The sequence below is a fragment of the Dendrobates tinctorius genome, unplaced genomic scaffold, assembly GCF_039654945.1.
Source record: "Dendrobates tinctorius isolate UK_male_01 unplaced genomic scaffold, ASM3965494v1 ptg000103l, whole genome shotgun sequence".
NCBI lineage: Eukaryota > Metazoa > Chordata > Amphibia > Anura > Dendrobatidae > Dendrobates > Dendrobates tinctorius.
Window position 1 is genome coordinate 38,128,272 of NW_027361771.1, and position 13,931 is coordinate 38,142,202.

Below are 13,931 nucleotides of genomic sequence, written 5' to 3' on the forward strand. Positions count from 1 at the left end.
CTTATGTGCTTCCCATAGTATCTGTGAGGAAATTTCTGGTGAAGCATTTTGCTCAAAATATTGGGAGAGCACTTTGTTTATACGTGTCTGTACCTCGGTACTTCCAAGTACTGACTCATTGAGCCGCCATACTCTATGTCGGGGAAAGGCTTTAGATAATGAGAATTTTAACAAAACCGAAGAGTGATCGGAATAAATATTCGGAATTATTTTCGCCTGTTGTATATTGGCAAGCATTTTACTGGATATAAAAATATAGTCTAAACGGTGGTAAGATTTATGAGGGTGGGAGTAGAAGGTGTAGTCTCGGTCAGAGGGGTTTAGATATCTCCATGTGTCAATCAATTGTAGAGATCCCAGTTGTGACTTTATTCTGTAAAGATCTTTAGGTGAGAGCGAACTTTTCTGTTTAGTCGTGTCTAGCAAAGGCTCTAATGCAACATTCAAGTCCCCACCCACTATCAATGCACCCTCTCTAAAGCCATCAATTTTTTTCAGTGTTGAGAGTACCCATCTCAATAGTTTTTTATTTGGTGCGTATAGACTGCACAATGTTACCAGGGCACCGTTTAGTAGACCTTTGACAAAGATGTAACGACCCTGAGGGTCCGCCATAGTTTCTCTTAGCTGGAAGGGCACTCCCCTTGCCACTGCTATTGACACTCCTCTGGAACCGGACTGGGTGGTTGTCGCATGAAACCATTTATCATAAATCGAGCTTTCAAAGGAGGGCAATTTATCCGGTTTGAAGTGCGTTTCCTGAATAAGCAATACTGCTGCCTGCTGTTTTTTGAATAGTTGTAATGTGTGGCGTCTAGTGTTTGGAGAGTTCAGCCCATGTGCGTTAAAAGAGATGAATGTGTGTACCTTATCCGAATCCATCATGTTTCTGTACACAGCAGCATCCTTGCAGCTCACGACGGGGACGAACCCTTGTGCCTATAGGTGTGGGGAGGGGGTCTAGGACAAGTAGACCAGACGAAAGAAAGAAAAGGGTAGAGAAAACAGAAAGGTAAAGAGGGGGAGAACACAATATTAACATTATCCATGTTATTAAGTTGCACAATATCATTGACCAATATGCCAACGTACCATAGTTACCTACTGACATTGTTTCATAGAATGCCAGCTTGAGGAAAATTCCAATCAGCCTATAAACTAAATATGAAATATGAAATGCTCCATTCTAGGAGAATGCCCAGTTTGGGCTGTAACTAAATCTAGGTTGAAACCTTACAACGAATTATTGGATAGATGTGGCAGCAGTGCTTACCCATATTTGGAAAAGCACGCCAACCCCATCAGATTTGCTTCAACCACATTCAATACCCCAACTGGGGTAGACACCAAGAAAAACTTAACTGCAAAATCTGGGTCTAACCCAAAGATCAAGTATTGTCTCTGGAGTCCTTAAGAAGCGAGGTCTTTGTCAGCTTCCTTTTCAGCCTTTGTGATTTTGGCGTCAGGGCTATCTGCCACGCCGGGTCATCTGGCAGCGGATGCAATAGGGTCGCCGAATGGAAGGACTCCAGATCCGGGTAGGCCTCCAGCTCAATCCCCAAGGACTCACATGCCTCTTTGATGTCTTGTGATGTTCTTGCTGAGATACCTTTTTCTCCATTTGTGATATGTACTCCAAACGGGAACAACCATCTAAAACGGACACCTTTTTTTATCAATGCTTCAGTGAACGGTTTCAAGATCCTCCGCTTCCTGAGAGTGCTGGCCGATAAATCCTGGAAAAGTTTAATTTGTGAGCCTTCATACGAGATCTCCTGCGCCTCCCGCGCTCTGCGAAGAACTAAGTCTTTTGCTCGATAATCGAGGAAGCGACAGATCACATCTCGTGGAGTTTCCCCTTGAGAAGGCCTCGGACGCAATGCTCTGTGTACTCTCACCAGTTCGATTTCCTGCGGATCTGATTCATTAAGTAGTTCTTTGAATATCTCTTGTGTTGCTTTCCATAACGCCTCAACGGCCACCGTTTCAGAAAGGCCTTTAACTCTTATGTTGTTACGACGTTCTCTGTTCTCATGATCTTCTAGCACCGTGTGAATTGTATGTAGTTGGATTTCATGGACTTTTAAAGAGTCTAGTACAGCGTTCGAACTTTGCGTCATGGCAACTTGCGAATTTTCCAATGTCTCAAGTCTGTGGCCTTGAAGTTTTAGGTCGTGTTTTATCTCTGCAAGTTCTTGTCCTATTGGCTCAAGAGCTTTAGACAATATACGTTTGATGAACGAACGAGTAACTAAGGCCTCTCTCGCTGTGCTGCCCGTGTCAGAGTCACTCTCCGGTTCAGAATCTGAATCTCCTAATGAGGTCAAATCACGAAGCTTGGATGGTTTAAGAGAATCTGACGGAACCGTTTGTTTTTTAAGAAAGTCATCCATGTCTGTTTGCGTAGTGGACCTTGTAGGTCTGGGCATGCTTTTTTGCGTTTTTACGCTGGATCTCCCCATTTTTGCAGTTATCTAAAGCAGAGAAGAATAGAGCAGTTTGAAGATTAGAATTCCTCTCGCTGGCTATGAATTTAGCTAATGTTCCATTTTATGCCCAATCTTATAAGTGATAAACAGTGGAAAGAGATGTCGTTCTGGCTCTGGTCACTAGATGGCAGTCTATAACCACTTTCTGCTGGTTTTCCAGAGAATCCTCTCTTATATTCGTACAGCTAGGTATAACATGGGTCAATTAGAAAGCAAATAAGGGGGGGATGAAAGATGTAGGGACAGCACTGGTGGGGGGGGAGCGCTTAATACAGATCTGAGGCTCCTTATATTACTCCCTTCTCTCCTCGCACCCCTCGGGTCAGACAGTCTCAGGCCCCCACTTGATTAATTGATTATCTCCTTTATTGCTACGGAGTTAGGGAGAATGACCATGCTCTCCTGGTCCTCTGTCCCCTGAATCAGACCCCTCTGCTTAAGACACTCCGTCACCTTGCTTCTGTTATTTCAATGTTACCTCAGCTCCAGGAGACGCTTGAATTCCTCAGATCTCTCTCACTGACTGCAGAGAGGGGAGGAGGCTGAAGCGTGCCGCTGCACGTCTATTCTAGGTCCCGGGCCGCGTGTCTTCTGCAAGCCCGACGGGACTATTTTCAATGCTGCGGCGTGATACACACTCTCTGTAGCCGTCCCCCAGCTATGAGAATAGTAGCGATTTTATGTGTCCTGGTCAGGGGGTTTCGCAATGGTACCTTATTTGCAGGGGAGGGTTAGCTCCGGGGTCTCTCTTATCTGACAGCCTTGGGTCAGGGGTGAAGTCCTCTACCCGAGGCGATGGTGCTGTTAGCAGTATATCCTTCCGCCACTCCGGCAATCTCCCGCCTGCAGGGCCACAGTTATATGAATCCCTTCTTTATCCCGAACGTGACTTGCCACCCAGGGTCTATGCGATCCAGTGGGGTCCTGGTTTGGGTTGTAATGCGGGGATGGTATAAAAAGAAGGCTCTGGTGATATTAGAGCCCCTTTTGGTGCATTTGTCCGGGAGCTCAGGTTTCCTGCTTCTTAGGGTACCATCATTTCTGTCCAGGCCTATTTCATGAGTTTTATTTTCTTTTAAATTCTGTGGAAGCATGGTTGAAAAGCAATGTCTGACTTTCGTATGTTCATTTTCATAGATTTCTGTTATTACTTTTGTCAGATTCAAGCTATTTCTGTGACCATTGTGGGTTTTGCTGTCATTAAACGAGTGGTATCAACAATTTAACCCCCAAAATGCTGCAATCGAATGAGATCACAGCATTCTGGGAGTCAACAGAGGGCTGACAGTGCCTCTGCCTTTGGATCGGAGACCCCGCGGCGTGACGCCGGGTCCCGATCATTGCAATGGTGACCCAATGTCGTCATGACGACATCCGGGTTACCAGATCTAGGAAACTTGCTGATCATGTGCAGTGCATGCTGCTGCATCCCCATGCAGTAGAAGCAGTTAGCCTCCAAAAAATGATGGTCTCATAGTGGGACTAAGTAAAAAAGTAAAATAAATAAATAATTGTAAAATAATCAAATCAAAAGACATTGTATCCATAAATAAATATTTGAATGAAAGAAAAATATAAACAATAAAACTACACATACAGTATCTGATATCAGCGCTTCTGCAACAACTTGACCTATAAAATTTTCTCACTAGTTAACCCCTTTAGTGAACACCAGAAAAAGTAAATAAAAAACAAGGCAAAAAACAATGCTTTATCATCATATGCAATGGAATAAAACGCAATAAAAAAAGAATATAAATAACCATGGTACCGCTGAAAACATCATCTTGTCCCGCAAAAAACAAGCCGCCATAGTGTCATCATCAAAAAAATTAAAAAGTTATAGCTCTCAGAATAAAGCAATGAAAAAATAATTATTTTGTCTATAAAATAGTTTTTATTGTGTAAAAGCGTCAAAACATAAAAAATATATAAATGAGGTATCTCTGTAATCGTACTAACTCGAAGACTAAGGGCTCATACTCACTGGCGATAAAATCGGATGATTGCAATCCGATTTTTAATCGGATTGCACTCTGACCCATGTTAGTCACTGGGTGACATCTCACTTGCGATTTTTTTCTCAGCCAAAATCGGTCTGAGAAAAAAATCGCAGCATGCTGCGATTTGCAGCGATTTTCGCCAATAGAAGTCAATGGGTGCGATTAAAAAAAGGACCAAAAACGGACCATCCGCTTTCCATCCGTTTTTAACGGATACCTCACCATTCTGTGGTATAGAACACTGTAAATGGTCCTGTAAGTGACTGTAGAAAAAGAGTGGCTGGGAAAAAAAACGGATGAAAAACGGATGGAAAATTGCTGGAAAAATAAAAAATCGCATAGAAATTGCATGACACTGGCATAACACTCCACCCTTTTTTCCAGTCCAGAAATCGGACCATTTTTTTATCAATTTTACCACACACAGAATGGCTTAAACCCCCCTCCCCACCAAAAAAAATTCCTGAATTGATGGGTTTTGTTCATTCTGCCTCCCAAAAATCGAAGTGATCAAAAAATGTCATGTGCCCAAAAATGGTACCAATAAAAACGTAAACTCGTCCCGCAAGAAACAAGACCACACATGACTATGTGGGCCAAAATATGGAAAAATTATAGCTCTCAAATTATGGTGATGCGAAAACTATTTTTTGCTATAAAAAGCGTCTTTTAGTGTGTGACAGCAGCCAAGTATAAAGACCCGATATAAATCTGGCATCGCTGTAATCGCACCGACCCGAAGCATAAAGTCACGTAATCACCTATACTGCACAAGAAATGGTGTAAACAATAAATAAAACCAATTTTTTATATGCTGTTCATTTTTTCATTCTTCCTCTGTCACGCCGCTGCTATGCAGGTAGATGCAGCTCCACTAGATGGCAGTATAGTGGAGGGAGGACTGCACATAGCAGGAACAGACCTGCAGTGCAACAGCGAGGCTACCAGCAGGTGGCAGAGGGATAGTAAAGCAAGCCGGGTCGATATTAGTCTGTAGCGCAGTACCAAAAGAATAAACAAGCACAGTCAGAAACAAGTCAAAATGGGTCAATATCGGTCAGGAGCAGATATGCCAAATACAAGAGACAAACAGCAGATCAGGATCCAAGCCAAGTCAAATACCAGGGAGTCAAAACATGAGAAGGGGAACAAAGAGTCGAGACGGGAAGAGAGGAATAAACAGACACGGATACAGTCAGCAAAAGCAGCAGGACAAATCAGGGTAAGCAGAGGTAGCTACACACGCCGTAGGCAGAAACTATAACTGACACCACCTGCAGGATGCAGTGGAGAGAAATAGCCAGCCTGAATGAGGCAGAGAAATGTTAACCCTTGACATGATCAGACCGGGAAAGAGACAGGAACCAAAACCCGGCCTGGATAATGACAGCCTCCCAAAGATTGCAGTAAGGCTCGGTGCACATTTATCTTGCGCTCTGCGCTGAGCGCTTGCATCAGAGTTGCTGTGTAAATCTCTGAAATACGTTATTCAGACAGATCCTCTGGCAGAAGTTTCCCCATAATGAGGCAGATGGAGGGAATGTGGACACTGTCTAACTTGTGATCCGGCTGTGTCCGTCCTTTCAGGATTGCATAAAAGTGCCGTCGGCCACAGTTTTGTGCACTTCTGAAAAGAAGGACACTGCTGAACAGAGACCAGACAGAGTTGAGAGTAACTCTGCTACCTCATTATAGTGAATGGATCCCTCGGAGGTTTCATCTGAATCATGTCACTCAGAGATTTAGATGGAAATCCCAAAGTAAGTGATCAGTGTAGAGCGCTGGAGAAATGTGATCACAACTCAGTCCACAAAATAAAGAAAGTCCCCACTCAGGTCTGTCATCTGTTAACAGAAATATAGGGGGATGTCATGTTACTGGTAGTACAAAGGCTCTGGAAAATCGAAATGGCTTCTCACCCGCCAAAAGAAATTCAGCAAGTTTTCCGCTCTCAAATCCAAATGCCCCCTCCCTTATGAGCCCCACAGTGTACCTAAACCACATATTGCATCCACGTTTGGTATTTCTGAAGTGATAAGAGTCCGCCTAACTTACGGGCGGATGCTTCCAGAAGCTGGGCATAACGTACTGGTGACTACAATGTACTGGTCACTGCAGAGTACTGGTCACTACAATGGCAGTTTGTGCAATTTTCACTCGGCAACATCCCCTGCTGCTTGTTTCTGGAAAATACCCATGGAGTCAAAATAGTCACTACACCTGTAGATAAATTCCCCAAAGGGTATAGTTTCCAAAATGGGGTCACTAGAGGGGGGATTCTGCTCTTCCAGCAATTAGGGGCTCTGTATATGGAGTCCACAAAGTGTTCTACGAATATCTGCGCTCCAGGAGGCAAATAGCACTCCATTCCTACAAAGTCTTTCCGTATGGCTAAGTACTGTACAACCACATATGGGGTATTGCCATGTCTAATAGAAATTGTGGGACAAATTTTGATGCAATTTTTACCCACTTCTTGTGTGAAAATTTTGGTGGTAAAAATGTAGTTATTTTTTCTTCACTGCCCAATGGTATAAAATTCTGTGACACACCTGTTTTGTCAATATGAACACTGCACCCCTAGATAAATTCATTGAGAGGTGTAGTTTGTAAAATGGAGTCACTTATAGGGAATTCTGTTGTTCTGGCACTTCATGGGCTCTCCCAGTGCGTCATGGCACCTGCAAACCATAACAGTAAAATCTGGCGCTCCTTGCCTTCTGAGTTTTGCACTGTGCCTGAAAAATATTTCCCGATTACATGTAAGGTATTAGCACACTCAAGAAAAAATGGACCTCAGTTTGTTGTAAAAAAAAAAATTCTATTAGCCCTTAGAAAAATTAAAAACTTGGGGCTAAAACAACATTTTAGTGGTAAAAATGTAATTTATTCTTTCTTCACCGCTCAGTGGTATACAATTCTGTGAGGCACATGTGTCAATATGATCACTACACCACTAGATGAATTCATTGGGGAGTGCAGTTTGTAAAATGAGTTCACAATTTTGGGGGTTTCTGTTGTTCTGGCACCTCAGGGGCTCTGCCAATGTGACATGGCACCCTCAAACCATTCTAGCAAAATCTGAATTTCAATATGGCACCTCTTCCCTTCTGAGCTTTGCACTGTGCCTCAAAGTAGTATTTTCCTAAATATGGGCTATCAGCGTACTCAATAGAAGTTGCACTAATAGAAGTTGCACTATAAACTATATGGTGCAATTTCTCCTGTTACCCTTATGAAAATGCAAAATTTGGGACCAAAATCACATTTTTGTGGGGAAAATGTGATTTTTTTTTTTATTTTCACGCCTCAATGTTATAAACTTCTGTGAAGCACCTGGGGGTTCAAGGTGCTCACCACTCATCTACTGTATATACTCGTGTATAAGACGAGATTTTCAGTCCATTTTTTTTGGTTGAAAGTCCCCCTCTCAGCTTATACATGAGTCATATACTTGAGGGTCGGAGGGGGAGGGGGAGCGGGGGTGTCAGAGATCATACTTACCCCCTCCTGGCACGGTCTTTGCAGCCCGCCCCCCCGCTTCTCCACGGTCTCCCTTCCTGCCTTCAGCGATCACGTGGTACCTTTCATTAAACTCATGAATATACGCATATTCATGAGTGCAATGAGCGGTATAACGTGACCGCTGAAGGCAGGAAGGGAGACCGTCGAGAAGCGGGGCTGCAGAAGAAGCGGGGGGTAAGTAAAGCGATATTCACCTGTCCGGAGGTTCATCGCTGCTCACCGCTGTCTTGCTGCATCCTGTGTTAGTGACGTTTAGGCAGCAGAGGGCACGATGATGTGGATAGTGCGCACTGTGCCCTCAGCTGGCTGAACAGTCACTGACACAGGAAGGGTAGACAGCGGTGAGCAGCAATGGAACCCGTACAGGTGAATATCTCAGGTGCCGGGTCCTGAGCAGGAGAGGTGAGTATGGTATTTTTTGCAGCAGCATATGGGGGCATAATATATGGAGCATCTTATGGGGGCAGCACATGGGGGCATATTCTATGGAGCAGCATATGGGGGCATTATATATGGAGCATCTTATGGGGCAGCATATGGGGGCATATTCTATGGGGCAGCATATGGGGGCATAGTCTATGGAGAAGCATATGGGGCATATTCTATGGAGCAGCATATGGGTGCATAATCTATGGGGAAGCATATGGGGGCATAATCTATGGAGCAGCATATGGGAGCATAATCTATAGAGCACTTTATGGGGGCATAATCTATGGAGCATCTTATTGGGGCATAATCTATGGAGCATCTTATGGGGGCATAGTCTATGGAGCATTTTATGGGGCATAATCTATAGAGCATCTTATAGGGCATAATCTATGGAGCATTTTATGGGGGGAATAATCTAGGGAGCATCTTATGGAGCACAATCTATGGAGCATCTTATGGGGGCATAATCTATGAAGCATCTTATGGGGCCATAACCTTTATGGGGCAGCATATGGGGCATATTATTCTATAGAGCATCTTATGGGGCCATTATTAACCTTTGTGCAGCATTATATGGGGTGTATTTTGTATGGCGCATCTTATGGGGCCCATCATGAACTGTATGGAGCATTATAGGGGCTCCTGATTCAATATGGATATTCAAAAACATTTAACCTACTGATGTCTCAATTAATTTTACTTTTATTGGTATCTATTTTTATTTTTTAAATTTACCAGTAGCTGCTGCATTTTCCACCCTAGGCTTATACGTGAGTCAATAAGTTTTCCCAGTTTTTTGTGACAAAATTAGGTGGGTCGGCTTATACAAGAGTATATACGGTAAATGCATTCCTTGAGGGGGTCTAGATTCCAAAATGGGGTCACTTGTTGGGGTTTCCACTGTTTATGCACATCAGGGGCTCTCCAAATGGGACATGACGTCCGCTAATGATTCTAGGAAATTTTACATTCAAACAGTCAAATGGCGCTCCTTCCCTTCTGAGCCCTGCCGTGCCGTGCGCCCTGTGGTTTTCTCCCTCATATGGGGTATCAGCGTACTCAGGAGAAATTGCACTACAAATTGTATGGTGTAATTTCTCCTTTTATGAAAATGCAAAATTTGGGGTTAAAATATCATTTTTGTGAGGAAAATGTGATTTAATTATTTTTACGGCTCAATGTTATAAACTTCTGTGAAGTACCTGGGGGTTCAAGTTGCTCACCACGCATCATAATACATTCCTTGAGGGGTCCAGTTTACAAAATGGGGTCACTTGTGGGGGTTTTCTACTGCTTATGCACATCAGTTTTCTCCTTCATGTTGAGCATCGGCGTACTCAGGAGAAATTGCACAAATTTTATGGTGCAATTTCTCCTGTTACCCTTATGAAAATGCAATATTTTGTGCTAAAAACATATTTGTGGGATTTTTTTTTTTCACGGCTCAACGTTATAAACATCTGTGAAGCACCTGGGGGTTAAGTGTGCTCACCACACATCTAGATCAGTTCCCTGAGGGGCATAGTTTCCAAAATGGTGTCATTTGTGAGGTATTTTTATTGTTTAGGACCATCAGAGGCTCTCCAAACACGACATGGCATCTTCCAACTGTTCCTAGCAATTTTTGCATTCAAAAAGTCAAATGGCACTCCTTCCTTTCCAAGTTCTGTTGTGCGCCCAAACAGTGGTTTTCTCCCTCATATGGGATATCGGTGTGCTCAGGAGAAATTACACAACAAATTTTGGGGTCCATTTTTTTCTGTTAGGCTAGTTTCACACTAGCGTTTTTGAGCGCAGCGACGGCCTGCGCACGGCCGCCGCTAAGCCCCGCCCCTTGCCACGCCTCTGCCGGTAGCTCCGCCTACCGGCGCATGACGCTGCATGCGCCCTGCGTCCCCTAGCTTTATCACTGGGGGCGCAGGCCGTGCGCAGTATGCGTTTGGCGGCGCATGCGTCCTTTTGACTGTGCGCTGACCTGCGCCAAACGCAACCTGCTGCAGTTTGGTTGCGCATGGTTTTGTAGATTTTGTTGGAAAAATGAAAAATCGCTGGACAACTTTTAACCCTAATAACTTCCTAACAAAAAAATTGGTTCCAAAATTGTGCTGATGTAAAGTAGACATGTGAGAAATGTTATGTACTAACTGTTTTGTGTGACATATGTCTGAGATTTAAGGTCATGAAAATTCAAAGTTGGAAAATTGCAAAATTTTCCAAATGCTCGCCAAATTTAATTTTTTTTCACAAATGAGCGCAAGTCAAACTGAAGAAATTTTACTACTAACATGAAGTACAATATGTCCCCATTGGTGGAGGATGGGGTCATCGGCTCAGTCTTCCACCAATCAGCATGTGAGACAGCGATTGTGATGACATCAATCCATCACGCTGCTGCTGAGACTCAGTGAACAGGAGACAAGAGCAGAGAGACGGGGAAACGAGAGCAATGAGAGGATGAATTGTTTTTTTTTTTCATGGTTATGGGATGTTTCTATGTATATAGGAGGATATGTGGGACTCACAGTGTATATATGGAGGCTATATGGGGCTCAGTGTATATATGAAAGCTATGTGGGGCTGAGACTGTATATATGGAGGCTATGTGGGGATTATAGTGTATATATGGAGGCTATGTGGGGCTCATACTGTATATATGGGGTCTATGTGAGGGCTCACACTATATATACAGTATATATGGAGGCTATGAAGTATTTCTCCCAGAAAATAATTGCAATTACACATGTTTTGTTATACTCATGTGTATTTCCTTTTGTGTGTATTGGAACAACATTAAAATTGAGAAATAAAGACAAATTGGACATAATTTCACATAACCCCAAAACTGGGCCAGACAAACTTCTCATGACCTTTCCAAAATTGTGGCTGAACAACTTTATTTCAAGCATGTAAAGCTTGTTAAACTCACATGTGGCAAGTATCAGGTGTTGGCAATATGAAAATCACACCTGAAACCAGATAAAGAGGGAAGAAGTTGACTCAATCTTTGCATTATGTGTCTCTGTGGGCCACACTAAGCATGGAGAATAGAAAGAGGAGGAGAGAACTGTCTGACAAATTGAGGACCAAAATTGATGAACAATATCAACAATCCCAAGGTTACAAGTCCATCTCCAGAGATCTTGATGTTCCTTTGTCCACAATGAGCAACATAATCAAGAAGTTTACAACCCATGACATTGTACCTAATCTCCCTGGACGTGGACAACAGAGAAAAATTGATGTAAGGTGGAAAGTGCAGGATAGTCGAGATGGTGGATAAGCAGCCCCATTCAAGTTCCAAAGAAATTCAAGCTGTCCTGCAGGCTCAGGGTGCATCAGTGTCAGCACAATCTATCCATCAACATTTGAATAAAATGAAACGCTATGGCAGGAGACCCAGGAGGACTCCACTGATGACACAGAGACATAAAAAAGCTAGACTGCAATTTGCCAAAATGTACATAAATAAGCCAAAATCCTTCTGGGAAAGCGTGTTGTGGACAGATGAAACCAAGTCAGAGCTTTTTCTTAAAGCACATCATTCTACGGTTTACTGAAAATGGAATGAGAAAGGAACACAGTACCTACAGTCCAATATGGTGGAGATTCAAAGACATTTTGGGGTTGTTTTGCTGCCTCTGTCACTGGGTGCCTTGACTATGTGCAAGCCATCAAGAAATCTGAGGATTATCAAAGGATTTTTGGGTTGCAGTGTAGTACCCAGTGTCAGAAACCTGGGTTTGCGTCCTTGGTCACAGATCTTCCAGCAGGACAATGACACCAAACATACTTCAAGAAATACCCAGAAATGGATGAAAATAAAGAGCTGAAATAGTTCTGAAGCAGCCAGCAACAAGTCCAGATCTAAATCCGATTGAACAACTGTGGAGACATAGTAAAATTGCTGTTGGGAGAAGACACCCTTCAAATATGAGAGACCTGGAGCAGTTTGCAAAAGAACAGTTCTCCAAAATTCCAACTGAGAGATGTAAGAATCTTGTTGATGGTTATAGCAAGCGATTGATTGCAGTTACTTATTCCAAAGGGTGTGCAGCCAAATATTAAGTTGAGGGTCTCACCAATTTTATCCAGCCCATATTTGGAGTTTTGTATGAAATTATTTCCAATTTCCTTTTTCGCTCTTTTTTTGTGTTGTTCCAATACACATGAAGTAAATAATCGCGTAATTGCAATAATTTTCTGAGAGAAATGCTTTATTTTCTAGAACAATTTCAAAGGTGTCAACACTTTCAGCCATGACTGTACGAGGCTATATGGGCTCTCATACTGAATGTAGGAGGCTATGTGGGGGCTCATACTGAACGTAGCAGTCTATGTGGGGCTCATATAGTATATAGTAGGCTATATGGGGCCTCATACTGTATTTGGGAGCTATGTTAGAGGGGGTTATGTTAGAGCTCATATAGTATATAGGAGGCTATGTGAGGGCTCATACTGTATATAGGGGGCTGTGTGTGGACCCATACAATATATAGGGCTTATAGAGGCATTTTGGAATACTTAAAGGGAACCTGTCACCTCCTCCAGGCGATTTTAAGTAAAAGAGCCACCTTGTGCAACACTAATGCTGCATTCTGTCAAGGTGGCTCTTTTATTTAGCGTACCTTCCACCGCAGAAACAATCTTTTTTAAAATTGATCAGACATACCTGATATTTGACAGGGGGGCAGGTCTTTCCCCATCTGACCGAGACGTCTCACATCCATCACTCATGTCTTCCTGCGTTGTTTTCTCCGCCTCTTCATTTTTCTTTTCAAATCCTGGCGCCTGCACTGTAGTATGTATTCTGGGGCATGCGCAGTAGTTATCTCCGGCTCTCATGCCCAAGATTCCCAGCCCCGCAGTGTGATAAAATCATAAGCGACTGCGGGGCGGGATCTCTGGCCGCGCGTCCATGCAGGCGCGATAGGAAGGCCAGGAAGTCATGAGAGGACAGGCAGCGGTCACTGCGCATGCCCCAGAATACATACTACAGTGCAGGCACCAGGATTTGAAAAGAAAAATGAAGAGGTGGAGCAAACAACGCAGGAAGACATGAGTGATGGATGTGAGGCGTCTCGGTCAGATGGGGAAAGACCTGCCCCCTGTCAAATATCAGGTATGTCTGACCAATTTTAAAAAAGATTATTTCTGCGGTGGAAGGTACCCTAAATAAAAGAGCCACCTTGACAGAATGCAGCATTAGTGTTGCACAAGGTGACTCTTTTACTTAAAATCGCCTGGAGGGGGGGTGACAGGTTCCCTTTAATTCTGCGCAATATTAAGTCATACAAATAATAATAATATAAATAATAATTATAATTAATATGTTAGTATTAATATTGAGCAGAATTAATTTCAGCCCATTGGGTCAGCCCTCAATAAAAGTCATTGTCTCTCATGTGTTCCCTCTGGAAATGTAATTGCCCACCCCTGACTGTTACCACCACTGGCCTCTCTCCCCCTGCGGCTGGTCGCGCCACTG

At 43.2% G+C, this 13,931-nt stretch overlaps 2 protein-coding genes across 12 annotated transcripts in view; one reads left to right on the forward strand and one right to left on the reverse strand.

Moving 5' to 3' along the window:
- Nucleotides 1-13,931, forward strand: part of LOC141100048 (calcium-binding protein 2-like) — a 144,809-nt gene that overhangs the window by 107,191 nt on the left and 23,687 nt on the right. The window lies entirely within an intron of this gene.
- On the reverse strand, nucleotides 1,339-3,507 carry LOC141100047 (uncharacterized). The gene is made up of 2 exons (XM_073588224.1): nucleotides 2,968-3,507; nucleotides 1,339-2,474 (listed from the first exon to the last, which is right to left on the reverse strand). Exon 2 carries the CDS (start codon nucleotides 2,460-2,462, stop codon nucleotides 1,389-1,391), a length of 1,074 nt encoding a protein of 357 aa, XP_073444325.1. The 5' UTR covers nucleotides 2,463-2,474; nucleotides 2,968-3,507; the 3' UTR covers nucleotides 1,339-1,388.

What these genes read in the sequence shown, in the direction of transcription:
- LOC141100047 (XM_073588224.1), bottom strand. Translation starts at nt 2,462, where the DNA reads ATGGGGAGATCCAGCGTAAAAACGCAAAAAAGCATGCCCAGACCTACA.